The following is a 14,742-nucleotide window of genomic DNA, read 5'->3' as shown; positions in this document are numbered from 1 at the left end:
CGCGCGCGAGAAGCAGCTGCGCGTGCGCGGGCACTGGGGCGCTCTACGGGCGGTGCGGCCGCGGGGCTTTGGTTGTCGCCGCCCCTCCTGGCGAGGAGCAGCCGCACCGCGGGGCTTTGGTTGTCGCCGCCCCTCCTGGCGAGGAGCAGCGGCGCCGTTGGCCCGGCGGGCGGGGAGGGGCCTGCAGGGACTGCTGCCGGGGTGGCGGCAAGTGCGCCCGAGCGCGGGCTGCTTCGGGTCTCTCGGCAAGGTGGAGGCCTCGAAAGGAGGCGGGTGGTGCCAGTTGCCTCAGGTGTGCTGCAGAGACCGCACCGGCACGGCGGCGTGATGCATGCGTTTGATTGCTACATAGTGGGAGCCTTGGGAACCTAGCAGCCCCACCTGCTGCTGCCCTTAAGGGTTTTAGCGTTGCTTCTTTATTTCTTGCGATTCGGAAAAAGTTATTTTCTATAAGTAGTCTTGAAAGGGGTGATGCAGTTTAGGTCTTGGTTATTGGAGTCTGGTGCAGGAAAGTGTCATGCAGAACAAGACGGTAGGGTTTGAAGAGATGGGGGTTTTTATTCAATTGTTGTGATGGAATCCAATTCTATGTAGAGCCTGCACTTGCATCAAGAGCCATGTGGTCAGCTGATGAAATCGCTGGGCTATGTTACCTGCATTATAGGACCAGACTTCCTAAGCAGGGGAAACCAGATCCAAACAGAGAATGGACTTCCCTGGCAGCTGTTGTCAAAGTGGAATCTGCAGCCCAAATAGAGGGTCTTGTTAGTCCAGGAAACTTGCAGGGTAAGCATGAGTTGTGGGAATAGGGGTGGGAGGGAAGGGAGGGGGAGAGGAGGTTCTTGATGCTTTCCTTTTATTTCCTTTTTTTAAAGATGCCTTTAAAAAAAACAGACACCCCTTCCTATTCCATTTCAGTCTCCACCCAAATTCATTACTCTTTGTGATTGTAAAAGCTTTCACAATTTCTCTCTGGAAAGAGGTGGTTTTAGTGAAATGCTGTTCTTCCCAGACTGTAAATAAGACAATGAAAGCCTGCATTTGGCTGTTCAATATGTGGTGAAAGTCTAGGCAAGACCTGAATTCCTAATATAAACTCTTGAAAAAGCATGCTTAATTTGATAGAATCCTAGAAAGGTTTGCTCTCCTTTAACAGGTTGTGTTACTGCATTTTGCATTTGTGTTAGTTTGTCATCATCTTCTTTTCCCTTAGTGGCACTTCAGTGTTGTCAGGCAGATTGTATCCCATATACATTATCTCTTGTGTGCCTGAGGAATACTATGGCAGTGTCTGCTGTATGCTGTCTGGCATATCAAGCCTGTGTTAGCATTCCTTCTGTGCAATCATAGACTTTTCCTAACACTGGTGCTTCTGCCTACTGTATTCAGTTCTTGACCTGATACTGTTTCCTTTCTGTAATGCTGTATGGTCCGCCTTCCCTTCTACTCAATATTCTGTGTGTTGTCATACCAGAATGACCGTATGAGAGCAGTGCTTCTGGCAATAGTTAGAGGTGATAGTTTTTTCAGTTATCATTGTTTCTTTTTCAGTAACTAAGGAAGTTGTTGCTATGGGAACTGGAACAAAATGTATTGGCCAAAACAAAATGCGAAAAACTGGTAAGTATGGTGTAAAATTCAAGAACCCAAGGCTACCTATGCTACCTTCTTTCTTGCTGGTGTCATAGAATCAATTAAGATGTCCAAGGCATTCTGCTCAGATGTGTTCTGGATTGAAGCCAGAAGTGTAAGGCAGACCTTCCTTCATCAGGGAGACAGGAGCTCAGGCAGCCACAGTGGCTGCCCTGAAGGTTTGCTGCACTTGCTGCCTTGAAGGTGAACGAACTTTTAATGTGTGGTATTGTGTAGTTTAGGCCCTGCGTCTGCATGCTCAAAGACTTCATAACTAAAAGCAAACAAAACATAAGCAAAGTAATTGTGCTTTGGTTACCTGTTGGAGTCTGGTTTTGTTGGGGTCTGATGCAAGAGGTACCACTGCTGGTACTAACCAACAGGAAGGTACTAATCGGGCTTTTCTTCCTTACTGCATGTTTTGCAACTAGATTGTTTTAAGTGTTTGTACAATAAATGTATGGGATAGATATGTGACTTCTCACAACTACCATTTCTTACTGTGTATTGTAGGAGACTTTCCTTGCTCTGTGTGTCCATTTTTAAATTCATGGTGTGTCTGTCTCCTCGGCTAGGACAGGGAAGAAGCCATAGTAATGATGAATGTGGAAAAGTGGCTAAGGGGGAAAAGTGTTCATGCATATGTAGGTACAGGGCTTTCTACCCTCTTTAGACTTCAGAGGAGGACTAGACTGAGATATGAGAAAGGGTTTTGCCTGTGTCTGGTTTAGACTACTTCATGTTCTCTATAATGTCCTTCATTTTGAAATAAATTAGTGGAGCAGAAGAGAAGAAACTGGATTCTGTATCTTAGATTTTTTTGGATGTTTCTTGTGATTTCGCCATCTCCAAAGAGTTTTAGTACAGACATTTTTCTGACTGATTTAGGAAAACGATGATTAAACTGTTGTGCTGTTTACAATCTCGATATTAAGGGTCAAAGTAGAAAAGTGACTAGGAAAAAGTAATGCTAGTTTGTTTTGCCATTGTTTGTCTTCAGTGATGTCAAATTTAGAAAATATTCTCCTCTCATGATAACATTTATTTTTAAATTAACTTGGTGGTAGGCCATGTTAATGGTTATCTGTTAGATCACTTCTAAACTTTTAAAACTGGTAAAGATGATTTCTATCACCTGGCCTTTTACCCCTGAAATAAAAGATGATCTACAGCTCCTGTTCCTTTACATACCACAATAGGCAGATACTGTAGGAAAGCTGCAGATGAAATATGTAAACTTAGTAATATCAGAATGGATTTTTGTTTGCAGGAAAAATGGTTTAAATTGTAGGACATAGTTCAAAAAGAAACTGCAGCCAAAAGCTTAAGAAACACTTGAAATTTTCTGGCAGAACTTTTTTTGAGAATATCAAGATTTACCCTTGAAAACAAAAGTCAGGAAGATTTTGAAGGACGGTAGTGTTTTTTTCAACTCAAAGGGTTTCCAATATGGGAAGAGTTAAAATTTGGTATTCAAACAAGTCTCTGACTTGCTGTAGACTGAGTACTTTTATCCTTCATTGGTGTAGGCTGTTGACCTCCTTTTGTGGTGATTGGAAGTTTAACTACCTTGCAATACTCTAAAACCAATGGTGAACCTTCAGATACTAACAACTGTGGAGAACTGGCCTGTGTCAAATTCTATTTTCTTTGTCTTCTTTTTAGTAATGATTTAGTATTCACATTTGGGTTTTGCTTTAGGAGACATTCTGAATGACAGCCATGCTGAAATTGTGGCCAAGAGGAGCTTCCAGAGGTGAGGCGTGAATGAAGTTTACTCAATGCTGTAACAGTGCTGTTACTCAATGCTACCTGAGGTTTTTGTGATGCAAATCGTTTTGACCTATTGCTGAAATAACCAAATTTTGCAGCTTCAGATATGAGAATGTAGTGAAAGACTGCATTACTTCTGTGTAGGCAACACTTCTTTTCCTGTTGTCAGCAGGATTTTAGCCTAATTTTTATACTTCTAGGTAGTGTTAAGGCCCTTTCACAAAAGCTTGCCTCTTCCTTGTTCTTGTAGAGCCTCTGTATGAAGAATTAGGATCTGATTTCATGTGGCATCAATGTAGATCTGATGACTACTAGTCAGGGATAGAATTTTTGCTCTTTCTCACATACCAGTCCTCTTGTTTACATGGGATAAACTGGTTCAGGGAACTGAGCCAGGAGAATGGTAATTCTGCAGAAATTAGTACATTTCTTGCAATTTGATACACTAAACTGAATCTTGCAGGATCAGATGGGTTGCAGAGTTGGTAAAAACACAGACAGTGGGGGGGGGAGAGTACCTTATCTATACAGTCTGAGACAGTTAACTCCATGAATCCAACCCTGTGATGTCTATTATTAAAGTTGCAATGATATGTTTACATTTGTTATGTTGGATGCCATCTCTCTGTAAAAGCATAACTGGCTCCTGATAGACTCCCATCAAGAAAGAACAGGCACTAGAGGGCATCTAAGTTTTGTTGTGTTCTCATGCATCAAAAATGAAGTAAATGTTTCATGAAAACTTTCTACCTAACAGGTATCTTCTCCATCAGTTGTGGCTTGCAGCTTCCCATCAGCAGTGTATCTTTAGTCCAGGAACTGAAACTGGGAAGTGGAAACTCAAACCAAATGTCGTATTTATTTTCTTCTCCAGTCATACCCCGTGTGAGTATGCTGGAGTGAACCAATTACATTGCTCTCACTTGTAGAATCTTTTCTGCCTCTTGTCTTTCTTTAGTCTCTCTTTGGTCTGCACTGAGAATGAGGCAGTAATTCATGTTACCAATACGTGCCCAAAGATGTACTTGACTGGTCCTCCACAGATAGATTTGGCATTTTGTCTCACTGGATGTGATTCATGAGAACTCAGTAAATCTAATGTACTGCTCACTATGTAGTGGAATGTTTCACTTTAAACAATAATGGCTACTATTTTCTTTTCCAGAGAATAACATACTTGTCAGAGGTCCTGTCATACTGCCTGGTTGTTTTGCTTTAAACATTATCTCCTTGGGTTAAAATTTTAATGAAAAGTTCTGACATTTACCTCCGTTCCTAAAAACAACCACAGAAAAGATACCCCGCATCCAGCCGACAGCAACCCCCAACCCCGTGAAACAAAGAAAAAAAACCCAAACAAGCACTAAAAAACCCCCAAACCAACAAGCAAACAAAAAAAGCCAAAACCAAGCAAAAAAGAAAAACGGGGGAGTAGAGCCAACACTGACTTACACAAAACCCCTCAGCAAACCAAAACCACACTCCTGAAAAACAGGACAAAAAAATCCCATTCATGAAGCATCACTAGCTCCCCAACACAAAACTTCTTAGGGAATGTAATGAAACTTCTGTCACGGAAAACATTCTTTGTGTGTTTAAAAAAACCAGCACCACAAAGATGAAAATCTGTTGACAAAATGAATGAATGTAGCCTCTTGGTCTACCAATGTATTGGGTATCTTGATGTTACCATGTTCTCTCAGTGGTGTGTTTTTCAACTGCTAGTCTGTTCCAGAGCAAAGGAGTCTTAAGAACTCTCAAAATATGCCTCATCAATAGTACTTCATAGAGTGAGTTAGTTGCTCATACATTTTCATGAGTTTGAGTGCATTGCTGGAATATGCAATGTTATTTTTCTTCATTAGTGCATTTGAGATTAGAAATTACATCTTCAAATTTATTAGTGAGAATAATTTCATGACTTTCTCACATTGTGAGAAATTTCTCACATAAATCACCTGGCCTGTCAGGCTTGCTTTGCTTTGAACTGAGGTTCAGAATTTTGGTTCTGAGCTTGTTTCAGTGATACAGATTAAAGTTTTCACCCTTACTTGACAGATGATTCTTTCATTATTTTTTTGAGGTTTGTATTGTTTAGTTAGATCAGGCTAGTTTTCCCGTGAGTCTTCAGCACTGCTTGTAGTCTGTCAAATGCCTTTGTTAGCTTCTACTTTTTTTATAGGTTGTAAATTTTCTTTCTTGATTATTTCTTGCATAGAATGCAAAATGAAGCATATATTGGCTCAAATTTCAGTGAGATTTGATTCAGCATTGCACAGGACAATTTTGTTTCAAAAATGTGCTCTCATAGTTAAGTTTTCCTGAGTGAAGATCTGTGGAAGCTACTAGTAGTTGTAATATTACTGGTATGATGTATTCCAGTCACAAGATGTGGTTTTGGCCAATTTTGTTATTTCTTTTATTCTAGGTGGAGATGCTTCTATTTTTCCAATCAGTGAACCGGAGAACCAGCTTTCTAAGCCGGTGACTGGAGGTCATGCAGGTGGACAATCAGCAGAATGTAGGAGTAACCATAATCACTTGTGTCCAGAAGATAAAAGGAAATCAGGGAAAATGGCAAGTAATCATATACTCAAGAGAATGAAAACTTATGATGGTGGTTGTTTTTCCATAATCACTGAAGACCTGGCTGTTCAGCATGAATCTGTGAAACGACAAGGCAACACAAGTCAAAAGAGCTGTGAACGTTCTGCAGACATGCAAACAGCTAATAAGGAGACTGGCTTAGTGAGACCAAAGTTAGTAGATGTTCATAGAACTGGAGCAAAATGTATACCTGGAGAGCTGGGTGATGCCCGAACACCTGGGTTAGGGTACCACTCTGTGGGATTATTACGAGTGAAGCCAGGTCGAGGAGACAGAACATGCTCTATGTCCTGCAGTGATAAACTGGCTCGCTGGAATGTTTTAGGGTGTCAAGGAGCTCTTCTGATGCATTTTCTGCAGTATCCAGTGTATCTGTCAGCAGTTATAGTGGGGAAGTGTCCATATAGCCAAGAAGCTATGAGGAGAGCAGTTATTGAAAGGTAAGTGCTCTCCTCAGATGGTGTGTATGGAGACAGTGAGTTTTGGAAGACAATGTGTGTCATACAAATACTAGAACTTTAATAAGCTTTTGATAATGTGTTGTAGGGGGTTTGGTTTGTAACCGGGCGGAAACACCAATTTAGTGTAGTGGTTTGGTCCAAAATACTCATTACTGTTTACCTTCTGTGAGATAAGAATTAGGAGAAAAGCAGAGCAGGCACTAAACTTGAAAGAATATAAAGAAGTTTATTAACAGACCTAAAAGAAGAAAAAAATCATACCACACCTTCAGAACACTTCTCCTCCCCCCCCACCTTTCTCCCTTCTCCCAGTGACAATGTAAAAAGACAACCCTTGAGATGTTCAGTCTGTTACCACTTCCATGATAACCTTGTTCAGTCCATTTAGGAAGAGGAGTCTCTCTTGCCCATGCTATGAAAACCTTATCACAATGAGACAGCCGCCCGAGTTGTTTCTCTGCTCGCATGTGAGTCCCTTCCCACGACTTGCAGCTTTTCCCACAACTGCTTTTGAGGGTCCATTCTTGAATTACTGGAGTACAATTTTAAGGTTGAGCCATTCAGAAACAGAAGTTCTCTTCACCCATGTCTGGGAGCATTTCATCTCTAAGAACAGAGGCCCTCCTCCTTCCCTGGGAGCAAAGGGTCCTCCTCATCTTCATCTCTAGGACTATCTCTGGGAGCATCTCTAGGAACTGAGGTCTTCTCCTTTTCCATTTGGAGCAAAAGTCCTCATCGCTTCCATCTCTCCGTGTTCAAATTTCTCATTAAATTACAGCTGCTTCAGCATCTGCCTGTCTCAGCGCAGGTGCTTTTGCTCTCAAGTACAAGTTGAATGCTCCACCCCCATGCCTTCATGAAATTACAACGAGTACTCTGATACATCATAGCTTTACAACAGAATTTCAGCTTTAAGCATCTCCTCTTTCTCTTCCCTCAGGTTTTCAGCTCTTCACAGCACTAAAAGGATTGTTCTCACCTAGGCCTTGCAGCTGGAATTTCGCTTATCGCTGTTGCTCACATGATCTTTTGCCGGACAGCAGGGCAGCTTCAGCTGAATCTTGGCCGCACTGGAGAGGGAGGGGAGGGGAGCCGAGCCGCTCCAGCTGCCCACAGCAGGGCTGTGGGGGGGGGGGGTGGTTCCGCGGGTGGAACAGGGCCCATCAGCTCCAGGATGGCCGTGGCCCGGCCTGGCCCGAGCAGGGCCTGGGCTGGGCCCGCCGGTCCCCGCACGGGGCTTGCAGCCACCTGTTCCAGTGCCGGAAACGAGAGAGAGCTCTGCCCAGGGTTTGTCTATTCTTAAGTGTGGATCACAGCGGCAGTCACAATTTTAAGTGGCTTAAAAAATTGTCCATATTCAAACTGGCCAGCTGATAGGTTCTGTCAGATCACAGAGGAAGCTGTAAGCACCCCTTTGCAAGAACATCACTTCCTAGACTATGCTTTGCTAACCCATGACATGTCTTGTAAGATCCCGATAGAGAATCTGTTGAAGTGTGAGCTGGATGAGCAGACACGTGGATTGTAAACTACCTGAATGACTGGGCCCAGAAGGTAGTGGTCTTTGGGCAAAGTGTAATTAAAGGTGTAAGTAGCCATGTACCCCAGGGATCAATACTAGGTCAAACTTGTTTAATATCTTCATTAATCAGTCATCTGGATGATGGTGCAGTGTGTATGCCCAGACAGTTTGCTGAAGACTCAAGAGTGAGGAGTGGGTGATAGGCCAGAGAATTGTGCTGCCATCCAGACAGACCTCAACAGGCTGGAGAAAAGTAGAAACTTTATGAAGTTCAGCAAGGGGAAGTGAAAACCTGCATCTGAGGAAGAACAGTCTCGTGCACCGATATGTGCTGGGGGCTGCCCAGTTGGAAAGCAGCTTCACAGAAAAGGACTAGGGGTTCCTGCTAGACCTGAAGTTGAAAATGAGGCAGCAGTGTGCTCTAGCAACAAAGAAGGCTAATGGTGTCCTGGGCCACTTCAGGCAAACTATTGCAGCAGGTCCAGGGAGATGATCCTTCCCCTGGATTGACACTGGTTAGGCCACATTTGAAGGGCTGTGTCTAGTTCTGGGCTTCTCAGTACAAGAGGGACGTGGCCATCCTGGAGAGAGTCCAGCAAAGGGTCTCGAAGATGCATAATGGATTTTTAGCACCTCTCATATGCGGAGAGCTGGGATTACTCAGCCTGGCTGAGAAGGCTTGTGAAGAAGGCTGGAGAAGAGAAGGCTTGTGGGGATCTTACCAATTTGTATACATACCTGAAGGGAGGTGGCAGCCAAAATGGAGCCAGGTTGTTTTCAGTGGTGTTGGTGATAGGACAAGAGGCAATGGGCACAACTGAAGCACAGGAGGTTCCCCTGGAACATCAGGAAACAGGTTTTTTGCTCTGAGGGTGATGGAGCTCACTGGCAGAGGTTGCCCAGAGAGGTTGTGGAGTCTCCCATCTTTGAGTTACTCAAAAGCCATTGGACACTGTCCTGAGCAGGTGGCTGTAGGTGGCGCAGCTGGAGCAGGGGTGGTTGGACCAGATGACTTCCAAGAGGTCCCTTCCCACCTCAGCTGTTTTCTGATTTATTGAAGTGATTCAGGACACCTGGTGTGTGACAGCTTGTACTGGTCAGCTGGAAGAAGACAGTTGTGTTGCACTGGAGAGGCAAAGCTTATATGCATTTTCATGGTGGTAAAAGTTTGTCTACTTCTTTAACCTCAGTTACATCCAAGATCTGATCTTTCTCCCTGCTGTGAGTAGTAGAGCTCTTGTAACACAACCTGTCACCTCACGGAGATGTATGTGAGAGATGAAGTACACTGCTGCAAAATGAGGAAAGTCATCTGTTGTGCACTGGCCTTCTTTCTCCTCAGATTCTTCAGTTGATGAAAACTATCCCAGCAACAAGGATAGGAGGTGGATATTTTTCTTACTGGGGAGGCTAAATCACTAGAGACGAGTAGAGCAGTAGACAAGAGTAAGTGGATTTGGGCAGAGTGAAGGGAAAGGAGAGCAAGAAGAAAACAGGGAGTGCAACCATTCTTTTTAAGTGGCAGTTACTAGACCAGTTCATATGAAAGGTTTGACTTTGTTTAGTAATTCCTTTTGTCTGTACCCCTGCATCCTTCTAGGATGATTATTAAAGAGGTAATAAGTCTGTTAATGGAGAAGCTCTAGTTACATATGCGGTGGAGCTTTCTGTATAATCCCTTCCTCATTCTGTAACACGTAGCAAGAATTTGCCTAGCCTTGTTACGCTTAGTGCAGTCAGGCACTTTTTCAGACTATTGCATCTGACAGTATGAATCTCAGTCTTAATTCCTGCTCTATGTAAATGTTACGGTGATTAAACACATGCCATTTTTTCCTCGTATGGTCCTAATGTCATTCAGCATGCAACGGTAATTTAAGGTAACAAAGATAAGATTATACATAGAACTGTACATATGTTTTGTGTGTTTATAGGCTTTGATTATAAACCTTTAGGTTCATAAAACAATTGCTGATGTAATGCAGTTGGCTATGTAAGTACTTTATGATTTTTATTTTTCTTTGTGACTGCAGAATTATATTGCAGTTTTTGTCCTGCATACGTCATTGATTATAATAATAATATTTTTAAAAACCAATTCATTGTAGTTTTTTTAAGATGGACAAGGTCTTAATAAACTAATGTGGCTTTGTTTATTTTTTTTAACAAATGCTTTTCTGAAGGGAAAAATGCCTTAAAACCTCCTTGTCTCACCTGTATAACTCATGTTCAATTCAGTTTTAATGTAAAAGAAATTTATTTTAGATAATGAAGGGAAATGGTGCAAAATAGTCTTGTTTGGGAAGAACAGACTGAAAATCACTTGCATTTTTCCATGTTTACTTCAGGTGTCAGCACATCTCATCTTTACCAGGTGGTTTTCTCACTCAGGAGGTTAAGCTGCTGCAATCAGATCTTCAATTTGAACATAGCCGTCAGGCAATTCAGGAAGTTCAAACTAACAGCAAAACAAAACTTGTTCCTTGTAGCGCAGGTGAGTTATTTTGGCCTAGTTGCGTAACTGTGTGCAAAAGTCCAGATATAAATGAAGTGGGTTTGGTTGTTTGGAATGGAACATCATTCCTTGCCGGTATACTAGTGGCAAAGTATGAAAAGCAAGAAATTAATATCAGGTCATAACTTAATTGTTAATAATTAATAAAATTTGTCTCAGCCTCTAGTTTCCAGTAGGGAGTTTTCAGACTGAATAAGCACTTGGCTGATGCCATTAAGAATTTATAATCTAAACACAGAAAACAACCAGGGGAAACAAAAGTTTAGTACAAGAAGAAAACAAAAGACTTTATTTCAGTTGGTTTTGCATTCTCCTTGGTAATGAACAAAAGACTTGCCATGCTGAGTCATGTTTGTAATTGCTCCAAAAATCTGTGAATGAAGAAAGAATACAGAGTAGTATAGTGTAAAAGTTGAATTGATAGATATTTCGGGCATGGCATTTTTTGTCGTGGTGATGAATGAATATTTAAACCCCAATGTGATTTAGCAACGTGATCTCATTTGGGAAAAAAAAAAGGAACTGCCACTCTATGTGTATGGCCAAGCAGTTTCTTTAAACTTGGACATGCCTGCCTTCTGCTGTTGCATACTTCCCATTCTGAACCAGAACTGGAAGTTTTTCCATTACAATAGAGCTAATGGTAAGAAAGAATGGAGACAAAGGGTTCCTTAATGGAATTCACATTCATTAAACTGGAGTTATTTACAAGTGGAGGGAAGGAAAATACTTAAATTCTGTGAGATAGGAAGGAAATTTTATCATTGAAAAATAGTGCCAGTTAAGTTAGCAAAAAAGGCCTGAAAGCAGCTGTGACTAAATTCAGTGTATGCCTTTCTTTTTGTACACTTCTCAGGTCATTCCTTTAAGTAAAGATGAATGATGCCTTAGCAAGCTTTTTTTGTGGCAGGTGGTTTCATTCCTTGAAGGAGTGAAAATCAGGGGAAATTGTAAATTTAGGGCTGTTACACAGAGTATTGAAAGATGCTTGATAGGAACATTGCAGCTGTTACTTTAAGAAAATATGTGTTCTGTTTAGTGTTTTGAAGTTTGAGATAATTATGAAAAAGTGAAAGAACAGAAAATGTTTTAATTTTTAAGTAACGTTGTATCTGCTTATCAGAATCTGATATCCTCTAACCAGGTGATATTTAGATATTTCACATATGGAGGGTTTAATACCAGTTGTAAGGATCTAATGTTATTTCATGTTACACAGGATTGTAATTTAGTAGAGTGATACAGCATTATACTTAAATCACAGTGTAAGTACAATTGGCACGTAGCAGAGTACAACAAATGCAGCATACAGCTGAATTGTAATACAAGGGCGAGTAATTACATAAGCAGTCTTTGAGCATCTTGAATAACAAGATGGTCTTTAGAGTGAATGCATGTGCAACTGTTTTGCCTGTTAGGAAGACAGAGAAGAGGGAGAATTTAGGAAACAGAAGTTGTCTTGTAGTAGAAGTTGAAGAACCTGCTGTTACGCTGTGGAGGGACAGATTGGACATGTCAGTTTCTGTTGACATGCTGCTGATGCTTTGCTCATTACTTAGAAATTGTAAGGTGTTGTATGCAGAGTTTCAACATTAAGAAGTTTACAGTCTGAGATGGTTTCAAAGTTCCCAGACTTGAGTTTAAGGCTGTTGGCACTTGCTGTCTCTTTCAACAAATTGGTTTTGACTACTAGCTAATAATGTTTTTCAAGTAAAATCTACACGTATTTGATGTATGTCAGTTATCAAACATGAAACTGCTTAGAGTACACAATAAAATAATAGCAGACAATAGCAGACAATAAATTAAGAAGGAAAACATAGAGTGACTGGTGCAAGTCGTTTAGAGCAGTATTTCACAATCTGATGTGAAAATAAGCCATATAACTTGGAAATTTCTTCATGCTTAGTCCGGACAGGATGCACAAAAGAAAGTAGCATCCCCCTAAGAAATGGAGAATTACAGAGCTGGAGGCCAGCTGTTTAGAGGCATGGACTGTTAAATGATCTAATTAAGATGAAAGCCCTGTGTGTGTGTGCGCATGTGTGTGTTTTCATTTTTTTAAATTAAACATTCTTTTAGGTACTGGAATTCTGACCCTAGAAAACCATGGTCCTCTTTCTAGTTTGAATTATTTTGGGGAGCAATACATGAACATACAGAATGAAAGGAACTGTTAGGTTCTGCTTTTGTGATAAGAGCATCTCTCTTGTTCGTAACGATATCTCTACAGCTATCAGTTGGAGTGCAGTCCCTGAGCAACCGCTGGATGTGACCTCAGACGGCTTCCGCCAGGGAACAACAAAGAAGGGGATTGGAAGCCATCAGAGCAGGTGTGAGAGTGTTGTAATATCTGGACACATGTTTTATTCGTTAGCTTACATGCCTTTGTCAGCTCGTGTGATGTGGTCAGAGTGGGAGGAAATACAGTGAGTAGTGAAGAAGGGGGAAGGTAAAGACCAGGAGAAAAGGAAGAGTTGCCATGTAAGGCAGAGAGGCCAGTTGGAATAATGAAAGTTAAATGAGAATTAACAAGCTTATCCTATTTCTTTGTCACTGTTGAGAGCATTGTAGATAAAGGTGGTGAGGGACTGTGATCAGTTTTTATTAAAAGGATGTTTACTGTTGAAGGAAACAGAATTTTTGCTTTGCATTTTTTTTGGTTGACAACTGTGAGGGAAATGTGTGCATTGCAAGTTCTCTTTCTAGAGATTTCTTTTTCTTTAATAGTCGAGCCAGCTGACGTGGATGTATGATCATTAGAAGTGTTGCTTTGAAACATGACTTTCTGCCATAAAGTTTGAAAATGTGTTGAAATGCTGTCAGCACATTCCTGTCATGAACATGTCACTTTTCCAACTGTCATCTTGGCACTGTGCTCTTAAAGAAATCCTCTATCAACAATCATAGTTTAAAGAAATAGTTGCGCACTTTTCTTGAGGTTGAGAGGAATTGCTCATAAGCATCTGCAGACTTCTCCATTTCTCCATCTCTATGTTATCTTCATTTTAGGTGAGGTGGCCAAAATTATCATTGTTCTGTGGAAATTCAGCTTGAGGATTGGTGTTTGTGTTCTAGTTGTTAGCTGATTATACTACAAATTTGCCAATGGTCATATTGTTCAGACTTTTTGGGAGGATGATGACAATCCTGACAAGGGGTGAATAGCATAATAAGTACAGCTTAGACAGTTCTTGTGGAGAATTTATTCATATGCCTGCAAGTTGCACATTCTGAGCTTCTTGAAGTTATGCCTGATTTGACTGAAGTTTATCCTGGTATATCCTAGTATTTCCAAATTTTCAGTGGAAAGAAAAGGACCAGGAACTTGGTGGTTTATGACCGGTATTGGTGTCTGGGGTATGGCTAACACAGGTGACCTAGGTGACTTAGTTCATCTTTTAAGACAGGCTCTGTGTGCACTGTACAATATTTATTCTCAATATGCAGTAGGTAAGTATTCCAGAAGACATGTGAAAGATCAAACAAACCCGCTAACCCCTTTTTCTCAGTTAGTTACATAGTATTTGTGCATCAGCTCTAAAACTTGAGAGCCATCTGCTAGCTGACAACTAGCACAAAAGTGTAAGAACTCAGTTATTGTTAAAAGATCCTCCTCTCAACATGTGCTTGAAATCCACTGAAACTTTAAAAAGTTATTAGCGCCTACAGGACCGTGTGATTACAAATGTCTCGTTTCCTTAGGAAATCAGGATTAAAAACAACGTCAAGGAACAAGTAAACTATTTACACTTACGAGATAAACAGTCACAAAAGGAACTTTTATAATGAAAATAAGGAATTTACAGCCTTATTGACAGTGGTGGTGCTTAATAATAAACAAGACTTGTATTTCTACATTCTTTTTCCTCTCCAAGAGTCTCAGGGTGATTGCTGGGAAGTGTTGTTTGAGGTTTTCTTCCCCCTTTCAATATGTTAGATAACACTAAATACCAAGGAAGGTAAAACTGACTGACTAAAAGGAATTTGTAGGTAAATAATCTGGTATGTGCTTTTGTTAATGCTTAATTAACTAAACTGCCAAAAACTACAATACGAACCTTTGACAGATTAACTCGAATATTAAATTTTAGAGCGTCTTTGCATGCCATCATCACCAATGGAGCTCAGCAGGGCTCTGTTTTAGGGCCAGTGCTTTTCAGCATCCTAATAAATGACTTGGATGCAGGACTCGAAGGTACACTAAGTTTGCTAGTGACACTAAATTGGGA

General features: G+C 41.1%; 1 protein-coding gene across 2 annotated transcripts in view; it reads left to right on the top strand.

The window, feature by feature from the left end:
- The first annotated feature begins 30 nt into the window (after positions 1-30).
- Positions 31-14,742, top strand: part of ADAT1 (adenosine deaminase tRNA specific 1) — a 29,376-nt gene continuing 14,664 nt past the window's right edge. Inside the window, exons 1-8 of one of the 2 annotated variants that reach the window (XM_010403563.3) lie at positions 31-292; positions 595-786; positions 1,552-1,620; positions 3,334-3,388; positions 4,163-4,290; positions 5,834-6,452; positions 10,344-10,489; positions 12,744-12,843. In XM_010403563.3, coding sequence (XP_010401865.1) covers positions 618-786; positions 1,552-1,620; positions 3,334-3,388; positions 4,163-4,290; positions 5,834-6,452; positions 10,344-10,489; positions 12,744-12,843 — 1,286 coding nt within the window. In that variant the 5' untranslated portion in view covers positions 31-292; positions 595-617. The remainder of the gene's footprint in view (positions 293-594; positions 787-1,551; positions 1,621-3,333; positions 3,389-4,162; positions 4,291-5,833; positions 6,453-10,343; positions 10,490-12,743; positions 12,844-14,742) is intronic. The other variant, XM_010403564.3, reaches the window with a different exon arrangement.

Source organism: Corvus cornix, chromosome 11 (genome assembly GCF_000738735.6).
Source record: "Corvus cornix cornix isolate S_Up_H32 chromosome 11, ASM73873v5, whole genome shotgun sequence".
Classification (NCBI taxonomy): domain Eukaryota; kingdom Metazoa; phylum Chordata; class Aves; order Passeriformes; family Corvidae; genus Corvus; species Corvus cornix.
This window is presented reverse-complemented; position numbering and strand designations above follow the sequence as displayed.